Consider the following 15,016-nt stretch of genomic DNA (forward strand, 5'->3'; position numbering starts at 1 on the left):
CTAGGATACATATGCCAACATGAATCATGCAGGACTAATCTAAACACTTAGTACAGATCTTGCTAGACACAGTTCTAGAACATCAGTTCAACAGAAATGGATTCGCTCAGGGAAAGAGAAGGTTTCCTATGCAATAAAATCCATGTGGTCTGCATAAGTAAAATCATGAACAACTTTGGTAGTCACCAGAGTCTTCCTTTAAACTCAGCTTCTAAAATACACAAGTGTATTGAGTATGAAGTTTAGATTAGGTAAATGCTGGATGGAAACAAGAAACATGCATTTCATTTGAATGAAATTTTAGATTTTAGAAAGAGTATTTCTTTCACCTGGCATGTTGTTTCTTCTATCTTCTTTCCTTGCAGCAAATGTATTCCATCAGCAATAATATTATCTTCTGTGAATTATGACCAAAAAAGAGAAAACATGCTTTAAAATGTTCTGGTTTATGTTATTATGAGGAATATCATTTGAATTGCACTGATGTTTTGGGCTGACATTCTGACTCTCTGAAGTTAATCTTATATCATTTAAACATATGTTTTATCTTAAACTGCTTTGAAGTAAGACTGGAGAACGAACTGGCAAACTGACTCAAATAAAAAAACTCATTCATGCTTTCTTCTTATCTATACTTGGTCTTCAGTTTACTAACACAGAACCCCAACAAGACCTTTCTCTTGCTCTGGTAATTTACAGCAGAAAAGTGTAGAATATTCATATAAAAAGTTAAGGGCAAAAATGATCTTTGCAATTGAGATCTGTTCAGCTCAGATTAGGTTAGAAATTCCTTTCAAAGGATGAACACCCTCCTGTTTCTCCCAGGAAATAAATGCTTTGCATGGGAAGAGTACCAACCTTCACTACAACAGGGAGCAATAACAGGTCAAACAAGTCTTTAAAAAGTTTACTTTATGTAAGTCTGCTTTGAAAGATCTACTCTTACTCCTAATCTTAAGGCAAAGCATCCTCCATTATGCTCATGTAGGATGGCCTTAGTGATTAGGTTGCATCAACACAGATGTCAGAAGCATTCAGTTATTTTGCAGGGGAAAAAAACCCCACACCAAAACAGAAGAAAAATTATCTGCTAGTCAGAGCACAGAATGCTATTGTAATTTTCCAAAGTTACTAGAAACCAGTAGGAATATGTTGAGGGCTTTTTTCCTCATGAATTCTAACTTGGTATCCATATTGCTGCTGAGGAATACCTTAAACCATCAGTAGTTCTCCTGTTTGCAAAAGGACAGCTTACTAACATACAGATTCACAAAAGCTAACTGCGGGCAGGTGAGACTGATTGTATTGTTTTCTCTACAGTCAACAGAAAAAGAAAGAATAAGTCAGTGACTAATTCTGTGACTGAAATTCTTCAGTTATCCCATGAAAAAAAGGTCATGATCACAAAAAATTATACTCAAAGAGGTACATAAAATCCTAGTCCAGATTTTAAGCAGCTACAAATCTTCTTGAAGTCATCGAGGGCCTGGTGTCTGACAATCTGATTGTTTATTCCTTTTTAGAGCTGGATGGACTTCTAGAAGGAGCATAACTCATGTTCAGCAGTGCTTATGCAACACACGATTAACATAACTGGGTTCTTTCTGGTCCTCAGGCTAATTTGTTCTCATCTCCTGCAGGCATCTCAGCACACTGCAGCCCTGTGCCCTGTAAGCTTAGTCTCAAAGTTGTCTTGCCGTGTTCAGTCCTGTGCCCCAAAGTCCTCTTACAGTCTAATCCAAAACAGTATTACTTGGTAGCTGTTTGCAGCTGAATCACAAAAAACCTGAGGGGTTACATATAATGTCCTTAACCTGATAGACTAAATGCAGTGACACTACTTTTAACATAATTCTGTACAAAACCAAATGAAAACAGCAAGTTTTTAAAGCAAACCTTAGTGTTCCCTCCCACCACGATGTCTTTTGCTGGCCATAATAATGTGCATCCACAGTAGTCTTAAATCGTGCCTAGATCAGCTCTCCAAACCACTGAACTGTGGAATAGGGTATTTGTGTAAAAAAACAGCCAAACCAAAAAACTCCATGGAAAAGACATATATAAGCTGCAGTGTTCTTGTCTTCCTAGTCTGGCAGTGGGTACCAGTCACTTCCCTGTGGAATGAATTATGGGCAGTGGAGAATTACATCTGCTGACTCTGAGAGTTGTCAGTTCTTTCCTCTTTGTCCCCACAATACACTTTCACAGAAGCCCAATGATTGTAACTTGCAAGTCAACTTTTCAACAATGATGCTTTTAGGATGGCAAATCTCGATGATTTGTGTTTGGCCTTGTGAGTAAAGACAAGTATTCCCACTATTATGTCTGTTTTCACTGCTTTATCAGCCTGGAAAACTTGTCTTTGTTGGGGAAATACACGCAGTGGCATTAAGAACTTCATCCAAAAGCTGACAGTATCCATGGATGTCTCTTCATTGATTTTGGTGAGATTTGAGACAGATCTGTGAACACAGCTCTGAAGCAAGCAGAGAAGCCCATGCTGACCACCATGCATGGCATTTTACATCTAAGAGAAATTCATATTATGCAGTAGACTTGCAGACCTTGAAGGATTATCTCTGCTAAGAGAAAGGTTTGATCAATAATGACAAATTATCTTGATCGATAGTGATACACTGTAAATCTCCTTGCAATGGTTTTCACCACTGTGTGAAGGGGACTTCCCCTGAAATAATTTTACTGCAGCAGGGAAAAGGGAGATTTTTATTTAGCTGCCAGCTTTGCTTCCTGTTCCCTCTGGGCCCCTGCCCTTCAATTACAACACTTGTCAGCTTTTAAAATGTGCACTGCTTCTTTTGCATGCTTTGGATATTTAAAAGGGTAAAAAGTGCCTTGAGTAGAAAAGACTTTGGAGGAAGGTCAAAAAGTTCTGCTTTCTCATTCAGCCTTTTCCCACTTCTAAACTGACAATTGCTGGAATAGTTTGAGGAATCATTCCAAAAGGGTTTTGGTTAAAAGTAACACTTGTCTGAAGAGAAATACCTAATATTTCTTTCACCTGTAATCAGAACCTTTTCCCTTGCAAGGCAATGACACTTATTGAAGGTCTCTTTCCCTCTCACTAGTTCATCACAAGAGCAGAGTTTCTCTAAATTTTCTTGTCCTCTCTTATTTCTTGTTCTGGGTCAATAATCCTAATTAGCCCATACATGGGCAAATACAATAGGTATTGCAATTTTAGATCTATTTCCAAACATTTAAGATATTAACTTCAAGTGGTGAAGGGAATACAATCCAGAGGGAAAGCTGGTGCCCTGTGCTTCTCTTTCTTTGACATACCCAGGTAAGAGTGGACTCTCTCTTAGCAGTGGGAAATCTCTAGACCACTTGTATAGAAGATATTAAAAGCTGAGGCAATGGCCATATTCCTGTTTTGTTGGCTTAAGTGGAGAACAAAACATGCATCCACCTTAATCTCCTGATTTCTTGATTTCTGCTTCTGCTGAACCTTGTCTGGTTAGGCAACTATAAGGGATCTACCTTCCCTTTAAAAAAGTATAAACATAATTGCCATTCCTGGAAGCAACATTAAGCAGATTATCAAAGCATTTTGATTTTTGTGTTTAACTAGACAAGGTGACTGCTCACTTGTCACTTCTCAGTGTTATTTTAATGAATTTATACTGGTCAATTCTTAAACACTGCCATTAGCAACTTCCCATATATTAGCTGCAAGGTTGTTTTAACAAAGTTGGTCAAAGCAGGTTTAGAAGGAGAATCGAACAAAGTACTTGCATCTAAAATTTTGCCAACTCTCTTTTGCACCTGTCTTGGTGGTTTTTTTCTGGGAAAAGTTTCACTGTTTCCCTGTTGGATACCTGGAGCAGTGTAAAATATCCAGGAAACACGGATTTCTACAGTTGGCAAGCCCTATACAACACAACTATGGCAATTTACTGTAGCAAAGTCTCCTTTGGCCCATGGACTACAGAGTCAATTGGTCACAGAGTGTGTTCTTAGCTTACCAATTTTAAGATAAGCTCTACTTTAACTACTTTTTTTCCCCCTTGAGGACAAAATAAATCTCAAAAGGACCTGACAAATTATTTAGCTGGATTATTGGTGAAAAATGAGAAATTTTCCTAGGTGCCCTTTAAAATACTTTGTGGAAAATGCAAAATCAGCTGAAATATGTTTAGCAATTACCTTCAAGCTGACAGTGCCTTCTGATGTACGAATCACTCTCCGGCTTCCTGGAACCCTGCCAAAGTGTGCCATTCACATTTTTCCTGTCTAAAGTAAAAGCACAGAGAGCAGTCACCTGAATTCATAGCAAACCCGTGAAATAACAGGAAATTCTATAAAAATAGCATCAAAATGCAAATCAAACAAGCTTGCAGAACCGTGTAGCATCTGCTTCAACATGGAAATGAATTGATGATTTTGCAATACAGGGATTTTGATGGATGGATGATATTTATTATAGTCAGACTTCAGGTTTTATTATCTTTTGCCGCTAATACCTCATTTAACACCGTTAAAAACTCGATTAGAAGGATTTTTACCTTAACCCTGATTTTAAGACCTAAGAGCCCACAGAACATCTGTGCCTTTATTTTGCTTCCAGGAATTGTATGGATATTATTTAAGTTTACAGTTAACAAGCTGGAGTGTTTGCAAGAAATAACATCAAAGGTGCCCCCTCCAAGCACTCCAAGGCTTGTACTGCCTCAGCTTGGATGGCAGAAACTAGGCTGGCTTTGAGAAGAGATGGCCATTCTCCTGTTCCCTCAGTTAGCTTCAAAGTGGTCATGCTTCACAACATATTGACAGCTATCAGGGTTTTGTGCTTTCGGGGTTGGTTTTGTTAAGTTTTATTTAATGGTGGGTTTCACTCTGCGTCAGAAAACTTTCTTTACTGAAAGCTCTTGTTGATCCTGTCAAGTGCTGGGAATTCATCGCAGCCTGTTTGCTGCAGACAAGATGATACTGATCTACATGAAAGTCTTCCCAGTGCAGGGCTACAGAATGAAGCCTTAAACATAGGGGAGCTTTCATCTACCCAAGACACGTCGATATGAAATACAGCTGCACCTTTACAGGCAGATGTAACAACCTTTTTTACTCAGTAAGGACTAGATGCAACAACTAAACCAAAACTCCAAACAATAAATGAAAGCACGTTAACAGGAAGCTCTCACTAGAAAAAAAAAAAAAAAAAGAAAAAGAACTTTTACTTTTTAAGAAGCTGATTATTATTTCCTATAGAGGATTTACAAAATAGAACCCATTGAACCACAAGTGTAGATAATAATACACAACAGGGTAAGGATGGGTTTAAAAAAAAAAAAAAGCAAACCTGAATTTCTTCTTTGGTGAACTTGTTTGTGAAAGCTATTACAAAGTAGTTTAAAATGGCAAGGAGCAGGGACTTGAATTTTATTAGATCAGAGATATTTCAGGGCTTTATTGAAATGATTAAAAGGAACACTGGACATGCTGAGTATTTCTAATGCTGTCCCAGAACAGGTTCTTTAAATCTCAGCATGATTACTATGTTTAACAAGTTTGTTTTCAACATCTACCTACTATGGGTCTGTGGAAGGCATGGAGGGTGGAAGACTATATTGATGGCTTAGCTGTATTTTTCCCTTTCCTTTGCATTTGCTCCAGAAGCTCTAAAGTAAATCAGACCCTTAATTAAAGTTGGCTCTCTGAGATTAGGAAGTATATAGTAAATTATTTAAGCAGTTACTAACCAAATGCTTCATTTTCAGACATGGACTTCTGGATGGATCTAAAAGAATTAAAAGAATTTACCATTAGCTGAAAGTCAGAATGAAAAAAAAAAGGAAGTTCATTTAATCAAATATGGTTATTTTCAACTAATTCTTCAAAGCAGGGCAAAGGGATTTAGCTGTGCAATTCCCACTGGCTTTAATTGGAGTTACTTTGCTTGTCTCATTCACCCAATCATCTACTCCCACATGGTACACAAAGCTCTGAAAGCATCTGAGGTTTCATTCTGCAAAAATAGGTACTCAATTTTATTTTGTAATCAGGAATCCATGACTGAATCAGGGAACCCATCAGGAAGAAAATAAGAGATTCTTTTCTTCAGACATGATCTGAAATGTCCTACAGCTTTTAGAAAATATTGTCTGAAGTTTGGTGACATAATGACAGGTTGAACCAAACAGCTACATATATCCCCACGACCTTGAGAGACATTTCATTGCTCAAGAAAACCTTGTGGTTTTGCATATTTACATGGGGGAGTAGTCCTAACTCACACTTGCATCTGTGGTCAGTAGTTTACAGAAAACAACTTAAAGAATATACTAACTTAACAGAGGAAAAAGAAATCTTTGAATAAAGATTAATTTGTTCCACTTTATCCATTAAAAACCCAGTGGAGAGCAGTTTATGAGCTAAAGGATGAAGCCAGAAGATTATAATGGAAGGGACCACAGACTCTCTAATCTGCCACAAAGATCAGCAGAAGGCAAAGAGCACAAAACCTGAGATCCCTCTCCCAGCTTCAGACATGGAGGTGCTGAAGGGCCTCTCGAGGAAGAGGGTGCAACTGAACTATTGTGTTTTTTTAAGGAACTGGTTCATACCCACCAGTTCCTTCTAAAACCACCTGAATATCTTTTTTTTTCTTATCTTTTTTTTTTTTTTTTTGCTTCCAGAGTTCCACAATTTAATTCTTATTGTCTAACCAAGGCATACTTCTGTTTATTTTATTTCTGCTACTCTATATAAGTTGGTGCTTCTTTGTTGCCCCGACAGAGGAAGGAACAGAGAATGATAATTCCTTATTCACTTTCTCCACATCTACAGAAAAGGCCAGTGTGAAAATTTCTGCCTTATTACTGAGGATGCCATGCCAGCATAGTAATGGCTGGACATTCACAATGAAATAATCTTTGCTACAAAATCTTTTCATGTTGACTCCAGCTACTTTCTTCCATCTTACTCATTTTTTTTTAATTGATCAGTCAAATGATCTCAACAACCCTTCTAAATTCTGATAATTAATCTAGAATAGGATTAAGTTTCAAATAAAATAGTTTTATTTGCACTGAAAAAATTTATACTTTTGCTATTTTTATTCCTGGGGCAGACAGCTCTGATCTAAGCAGGACACTATTAGGCATGCAGGTGATTGCATCATATTTAGTAGATCTTGGTAGGGTAAACCTTGGGTAAGGCCAACAAAATAGTCTGACTTCCTTTAAAGTGTTAAAGAATGATGAGAAAACCACAAATAATAGAGTTATGCCCATACTTTAATTAACAAAATTTTGGGAGCACTTTCACGGGGCCCTGGCTGGAGACAGACAGGTGAGATCTCACAGCTCTGAGTGCATACATCTCTGTGATAAGTTAATACATTTTTATCAGATGACCAGAAACAGATTAAAACTGTGACTTAAGACAAAGGAGCTCTTGATTTTTCTTAGAAATCTTTATCTGTTTTGATATTTCTTAGCAATAGGTATAGATAACATTAATGTTCTGAATTTAATGGAGCCCTACCCAAAATGAAAAAAAAAAACAAAACACAAAACCTCCAGGGATTTTCATGTCTGTCAGAGCAGACAGATAAGACCTGTCTCTATCATTCCATTAGGTAGGATTTCAGATTTTGTCTGAAGGAGACCACTACAGTAATGCAATATCCTTCAACCTGAAGCCAAAAAAAAAAAGAATTTTCAAAATAAATTCCTCTGTCTGCTAATACATATTAATCATTAGCCCAAACCACAAGCATTGTGTTTTTAAAAATGGATGCAAAGCATGCTGCTGTCACAAATATAATTCATAAAATACTGTCTGACCTGCTTTATCTGAATCGTTTTGCAAACTAATTTTTTACTTGGATTAAAAACACAAACAAACAACAACACAAAAAACCTTCTCAGGAGATTATCAGGTCAATGGTGCAAACATGCTATAAAATAGGTTACCACTTCAATCTTTCAGAAGAGCAGACATATGGTTAAACCAAGCCCAGATTAACTGCCTTTGATTTTAGCTGTCCTGGTTCTGATATTTTGGAAGAAAGATTTGTGTATATGAAAAAATCATGGCAAAAGAGCTTTAGTAATGCATTACAAGCTTGTTACGTGCTTTTCAACTGCAACATTAATACATGTACTTTATGAGAATCAAAGCAACATTGGCAAACATTAATAAAACAACAAGGATGAAAGGTACAGACAAATATAGTGACACTGTGTAGACCTTGAACTGGTCTCAACTTACTTTCTTTTTTTGGTCACTGTGTTCTCAAAGTCAGGAAATTCCTTTTAAAAAGATAGAGAAAAAAAACTATGAAAATCAAAATTTTTAATCCAAATACAATATTTTTGTCACTGATAAGACAATGATGTGTGTTTTTAATATCCACTAGCATTTCAAGTCTTTCTTTTTCCAGCAGCTGAAGCTGTGGAGGACTCAGTGCAGAAAAGAATATATGTAGTTATGTGTCCTGATTTTAGGAAGCTTCAATATCCATGGCTCCCAAGAAGGTGACAACCATAATGCCCCTGAAAAAACAGAGAATCATACCGCAATAATCAATATCATGTTTCTTCCATAGTATGATTATCTTAAATTTTATGAGGATTAAAATACCCACACATCATAATGGGATGTGGTTTTCTGATGAACACAGGACACACACCTTTTAAAGCCATTACATGCAGAGGAATGTGGATGAGTGCAGGAAACTGTAAATAAAACTGAAAGTTGTGCTTGATCAGAATCAAGCACTGATCTGAATGAAAGACCACACAGACCCCAGGACTCAGACAATATGTATACCCTGACAGGGTTTGGGAAGGATGTGTAGCTGTTGAAAGAGTGAACAAAAGGGTGCCTCACCAGGCAAATAATGGCAAAACATCTCAATGCATGTTTGCTGTCACAGTTAACCAGGGACTTGAAGTTAGTTTTAACTGTAGGAAAACCTGAGGATGTACACTAGGACAGAAGAGATCTCTGGTCCCTATAATATTTTGATATTCCCTAAGACAGAATATCAAGGCACTGCATCGCTTTCATATCCATTTCTTCCAGCCTGAAAAGCAGGAACTGGGATAAAAATGTCCACGATGATACCACTTCAATCTGTTGTGCAACAAGAGACATTAAAACAAAGTATAAACATTCATAATTTCATAAATATGAAAACTTCAGTGTATGGACCCATTTCTCATAATATGTTTAAGTTTTTTCCTTCATGTAACACTACCTACATCTGCATGACTCTGACCACAGTAAAATTTAACAGTGTCATCCAGGTTGCTTGATGAAAAGCCAAACCATGTACTACCTTAAACTATGTAAGTGCATAATCGAGCATTCTATATTTTTTTCCCTTCTCTCAGTAAAACCCATCAGAGATGGTTTTTTTTAAGCTTCTTCAGGAGAGTGCATTGAGAAAAGGCTGTTCTCCTGCACTAAGTTATTTTAGCTGAGTGTAGGAGGCCCTTCTAGCCTGGATATTTGTGAATGCTAATAACTGTATGCAGTTTCCACACAGATTTGGGTTTTTTTGCATGTGTTGATTTTTTCACAGATGCTGTGTGCAAATCAAAAGAGTATACAGAATTTATCATCCACTTCGAAATAATGTAAGGAATGTAAGATAATTTTATTGCTGAAAAGGAAAAAAAAATCAGCATTTTAGTCCTGGTAAAAATCTTTTCAATAGTTCAAGAGAAATGACTAGATGAGGTGCATAAGCAACACAGAGAAGTTGAAAAATGTTTAAAAAGCAATTTTAACTCTTATTTAAAAGGGTAGTGTCAATATCTCATTAAAAATATCAAATATTTGATTTCAAAGAGGCTTATTAAAGGAAGCATTATGCATGGAGGTCAGAGACCAAAGGATATTGTAAGTTAAAATCTGTATATGATCCAGGGAAAAAGTTGGAGACAGAATCCTCTCTAAACCCCAGTGTGGCCATATACCTGGAAAGACTACTAATTCATAACTTCACATGCAAAACACCTGGTGAGGATCATGGAACATGGGTTTAATCTCTTTCTGCATGATCTGAAACCAATTCTTCCGTATGGTCTTCCTAAAGTCCAGCTAAATTACATTGATGACAATATATCATACACTGAGGTGATAACTGATGTGAGTTCACTGGATATCATGGGATGCAGTGCCAAAATGAAATATGATAGTGGATTTAAATGGCCATTTAAAAATGGCACCTTTCACTCAACACACCCTTCCTGCTATTTTTGAATCAGCTGGCTAAATTGGAGTACAAGAATAAATTACTGTTGTTTGTACTTTTTAAAAGTATCTTTTCAGCATTGATTACACTTAAAATTGTATGTAACTTTAACGTGAAACTAGTTTTCAGAAACATATTTTATCTTAACATGTAAATTAAGGTTCACCTAGACTCTCCAAAGACTCACCTAGATCCTCCAAAGAGCATAATTACTTTGTTTATGGCAACAAATCTTTCCTTCCCTACACCAAATGAGAACAATCTGTTTCCTAGAAACAAACTGCACACATGGAAATCAAGCATGATGAAGTTATTGACAAAGTCCTTTCTTCCCTGATTTATCAAATGACTCTGAAATAAGGAGCTGAATGAGTCCCTCCAGTGTTTCCAAGCTGGCTGAGAAAACTCCTGTGTCTGTTAAGACTTGCAAACAGGGAAATGATCATTTCAGATAACTTTCTCTTCTTTCTCTCACTGAAATCAAATGCCAATTAAAACACTGTACATTAAAGCAGGTATCACAAAGGATTGTGATTTTCCCAGCAGCAACTTAGAAAGACTGATAAATTATTTGGCCCTTTTCTGCTGTACAGGGTAGTCAATCATATCACGGTCAGCAGTTTAAAAATATGTGGATCTCGTGACGTTTGGTGATTGCAGTCTGACAGGAAATATATGAAAATGGTTTTAATACTGAAGACTTTTCTTAGGAGCTTGAGACAGCTCATGAGGCAGAAGACTGTAACAGCAAGCTGCAAGGGGTGGAAGTTCAGTTTCCCAGTTAACAGCATAGTTACAGGCAGAGAGCACCCATCTGATTCATTATGTGCTGATGGCTACCAGCTGTTTCTGAGGAAGGTCCAATTCAGATTTCCTATGCACGAAGTCCAAAAACAACTCCATAAATCGAAGTTCTGTATGAGAATATTACTGATGCTGAGCAACAGGCAAAGTAACCACCAAGTTAAACAGGGCAATTCTCCAAGAGTATTCAAATCAAAAGGCAAGTGTGTGTAACAGGCCCAAGACAGTACCACAGAAACCCAGAGTAGGAACACCCCAGACAAATTCTGTAAACTAAATGTGTCTCCTCAATTGTGTGAAGGAGAAGAACAGTGTAAATGAAAGGGAGATTATCCTTCACCCAGGATGTGCCATTTGGGAAGATACTTGGCCAGGAGCAAAGAGATCCATGGGTCAAAGAAAGGTGACCAAGGAGAATGCTCACTGAAATATGTCCTGCACAGCTTCAGTGTCCACAGCACCCTATATTTCCTGTGTCTCCAGAAGAATGCCACAGCCCAGCTGTGATTCGGACAAATCACAACAGACAAGATAACTGCACGAAAATAACCACCTTGTTGAAACACAAGGAAAAATTTTCTCTAGCCCTAGTCACCCTTTTTAAATTTGAGGAGAGAAGACCTTGGATGCTTGCTCTGCTGGTTTTCAAGTTGTGTAAGAAAAAGGAAGGGGCCAAAGCCTCCTGAGGGGGAAGCGCACCATGGCAGGTTGCTCCACTCTCAGGAGATTTAAGAGCTCTGTGGAATCCGCCGTTCCTCAGCCAACCATTTAAACACACACTCGAGCCCACACCTACTTAGCAGTTCACTTAAGTACGTGCATTACTGAATAATGATAGATGGCTAAATGGAGTCAATAATGTTCTGAATTTATCACGCTGTGGGGGCTGCCCCGCAGCCTGGAACCAAGTGACGGAATTAAAAATAGGAGAGAAGTACAAATGGGCTCAGTTAATAAGCTTAACGGCTTCATCCAAGGTGTAGGTCTAATAACTCACATGCTAGAAATAGCAGATAAGATTACACACAGGCCTTTGGCCTTAGTGACATTTTTCCATAGGTCTTACTGCTGACACGTCATCACTAATCTCGTTTTCCATTTCTAGAGAGTATTTCGTAAATAATCGTGTTGATTCTCCAGCCAGCACAGTGACACAGCATCCAGCCGTTATTTTTAGTTAAGTGCTCAGCTGAATATTCTCTCAAAACAGAAAATAAAACCCACAGCCAGTCTTAGGAAGCTTCCTGTTAATACCTCATGAGCCAATAGTGTGCTTACCCGTTTAGTATTGTTTTTATTGGTGATGAGTTTTACAGTTAGTGATGAGTAAATGGGCCATTACTAAAACATCCCCTTTAAGAAAACAAAAATGTACGATAACAGGTAGCAGAAACTAAAGTTCTGGATTCTTCTATTCACTGATACTCATGTATCTTCATGGACAGTGCAGTGCCATCCCACAAAACTCAGCAATAAGCAACGTGAAAGAAGTTTTGCTACAGTTTGTTCAGATTATTGTGCAGGACTTTTCAACCTACACTAGTAACAAATCTGTTTCACTAGGTTGTCCAATGGAAATAAAAACCTGTATTAGATTTATTATTTTTACTTATCCAAATAATTTAGGAAGCCTAACTCTACACTAATACAATGAAAAGTCTGAAGTAGTGCTGTCAAATCAAAAACACAGAGTAAAGCAATTTAAAAAAAAAAAAAAGGCAAGAAACAATAAGCCTGATGTAAACAACCACTGAAGTTTTAATTCTTAATCTTACACATTGTGAAAACCATAGCAGAGCACAGTGCTGTGGATGTACCACACCTTGGTAAGCTAAAGGGCAATTTCTAGTAGTTATCTATTGCCGGCTCTGTTAAGACATCATATGTCACATTCTGGGTACAAATCAAAAAAACAAATCTTGTTTTTTCATTTAACTTTGTCTAAATACTGCTCCTATCAGACAAACGTCTGTTGGCCAAGAAAATATTAGTATAGTAGTCATTAAATATTAAGTTAGTTTGTAGTCATGGCAAAGGAGAAAATGAATGGATGTAGGAGCTGTATTAGAATGTCCATCTTTAGACATTAGGAATGTAGAATGGCATGTTTCAATACAGTTGTAACAGAGATTATGAAATGAATAAGATTAAGAAACTTAATATACTATTTTAAAGTATTCGCCAAAGCTTCAGTTATGTATTATACCAACAGCACACCAATAATAAGAGATTAGTGGGATAACGTTGTTTAGGAAGGGAAAAAAAAAGTAAAAAACAGAAGACAATGTCTGCAGACATTTACCTAATGAGGTCTTGCAAAATGTATGGCTTATTCCAGAAGCCATCAGTTACAAAATTCATACAACTCACACTGTTTAGAAATGCACTTTTTTAAAATCAGTAAAAAGAACAACCAAAGACACCAATAAGATGCCATTTAGAGACAAACTATTCTCATATCTGTTCCCAGCATTTTCATATGTTATTACTTGCAAAGCGAAATTCCCTCATACAGTGAAGCTGCACTAATCTCCCTTTGCTGCTTACTGTAGAGAAACTCATGACCTGCTTTTCAAATGTGCTTGTTAAGACCAGGCAGAAATCAGGTCATTGGCTACAGAGGTGAGATTTGAATGGTGGCTCTAAAGAGCCCAAACAGCCCAAACTGGCAGAGAAGCCAGCAGAACACACATGTGTCTGCATACAGGGTAATAGTTTTTTTGCAAAATGAATTGCACACTTTGCAATTAAATGTTACTTACCAAAGACTTAGACCTGTCAGGTGGTCCGCAGTTTAGACGTGGGCTCGCTGGAGTGCTAGCCTGGCTGTCAGTAGTAGTTGTATCCTTGGGTTCCTGATGTTCTGGGACAGGCTCATACAAGCTGTCCATTGAGCCCTCCTAAAATACATTTAAACAGATTTTCAAAGATGAACACTTGTAAACATATAAAATTGTTAATAATTAAAAAAAAAGCAAGACATTTCTGTGATTTACAAAATGGAGTGTGTTTTTCCTCCCTTGTCTTTTGAAATCCTTTTTTTAGTTCTTTCCCTAAAAAGGCATATAGAAGTCAGTTATAGTAAGTACCCAAATGCTAGAGTTCACAGTATCATGACTTAGATTCCATAGATTGCCAGATGTAAAGTTGGAGGTACGCCAAAAATGAATATTATCTGCTCAGAAGGAGTAAAATCAGGTGTATATCTCCACTTGAGCACTACATGAAAATTCCTGTGAAAACTATGAAAACTAGAAACCATGAAACTTTCTGTATGAATTATTTTATAGTTAGCACTTCTTTACGTGAAGAAAAGGTTAATCTGATGCAGAAAGGTAAGTCCGTTCCTTAGAAATAAAGAGAAACAATTCTGCCAGCTCCCAGAATTTGATAATCATGATTTAGGCTCCCAAAATGATGTTAATTACTAAAATAAAAAATAAATTCCACTTGCATTCAAATTTTTGAACTCCATGTTTTAACATGCATGTAAGGTTCTTTTTCTCCAACCACAGTGAATATAAACATGGTAATAGAAACTAAGATTTTATCATTTATCCCACAAGTCCAAGAATCAGGATTACATATACAAACTGCCATTTCATAATTCAAGAGTTAAACGAAGGCAGATGGCAACACTAAAGACACTCTAACTGATGATCCTACATTTTAGATGTTGCCATTTTGATCTGCACTGACTATTTTCCCAATTAATTTTGATTACTAATTTTAACTGCATTAATTAAAGAATAAATCAAATTTATAGCAGTATGACTTACAGCAGAGCAACACCATTGAAATTAACATTTCAATTTCATTATTATTATTTAAAGGCATTTGTTCCTTTATCACAGAAGATAAACACAGATGTATACTCGAAGTTATATTGTTAATATGTAAAATTTTACAGGCAATATTTTTGTTTGGAGAGGCAGCAGTTCAAAGACATGATTAATTTTTGCAAGCACAATGTTTATCTATGCA

General features: G+C 36.9%; 1 protein-coding gene across 1 annotated transcript in view; it reads right to left on the reverse strand.

The window, feature by feature from the left end:
- The window catches only part of SAMSN1 (SAM domain, SH3 domain and nuclear localization signals 1), an 83,925-nt gene that overhangs the window by 61,826 nt on the left and 7,083 nt on the right, over positions 1 to 15,016 (reverse strand). The window contains exons 2-6 of the mRNA XM_050333797.1: positions 13,795 to 13,932; positions 8,236 to 8,276; positions 5,721 to 5,758; positions 4,168 to 4,254; positions 330 to 397 (exon numbers count right to left, since the gene is read on the reverse strand). Of these exons, the coding sequence (XP_050189754.1) occupies positions 330 to 397; positions 4,168 to 4,254; positions 5,721 to 5,758; positions 8,236 to 8,276; positions 13,795 to 13,932 (372 nt within the window). The remainder of the gene's footprint in view (positions 1 to 329; positions 398 to 4,167; positions 4,255 to 5,720; positions 5,759 to 8,235; positions 8,277 to 13,794; positions 13,933 to 15,016) is intronic.

Source organism: Myiozetetes cayanensis, unplaced genomic scaffold, assembly GCF_022539395.1.
Source record: "Myiozetetes cayanensis isolate MyiCay16 unplaced genomic scaffold, myiCay2020 scf5-8, whole genome shotgun sequence".
Lineage (NCBI taxonomy): Eukaryota > Metazoa > Chordata > Aves > Passeriformes > Tyrannidae > Myiozetetes > Myiozetetes cayanensis.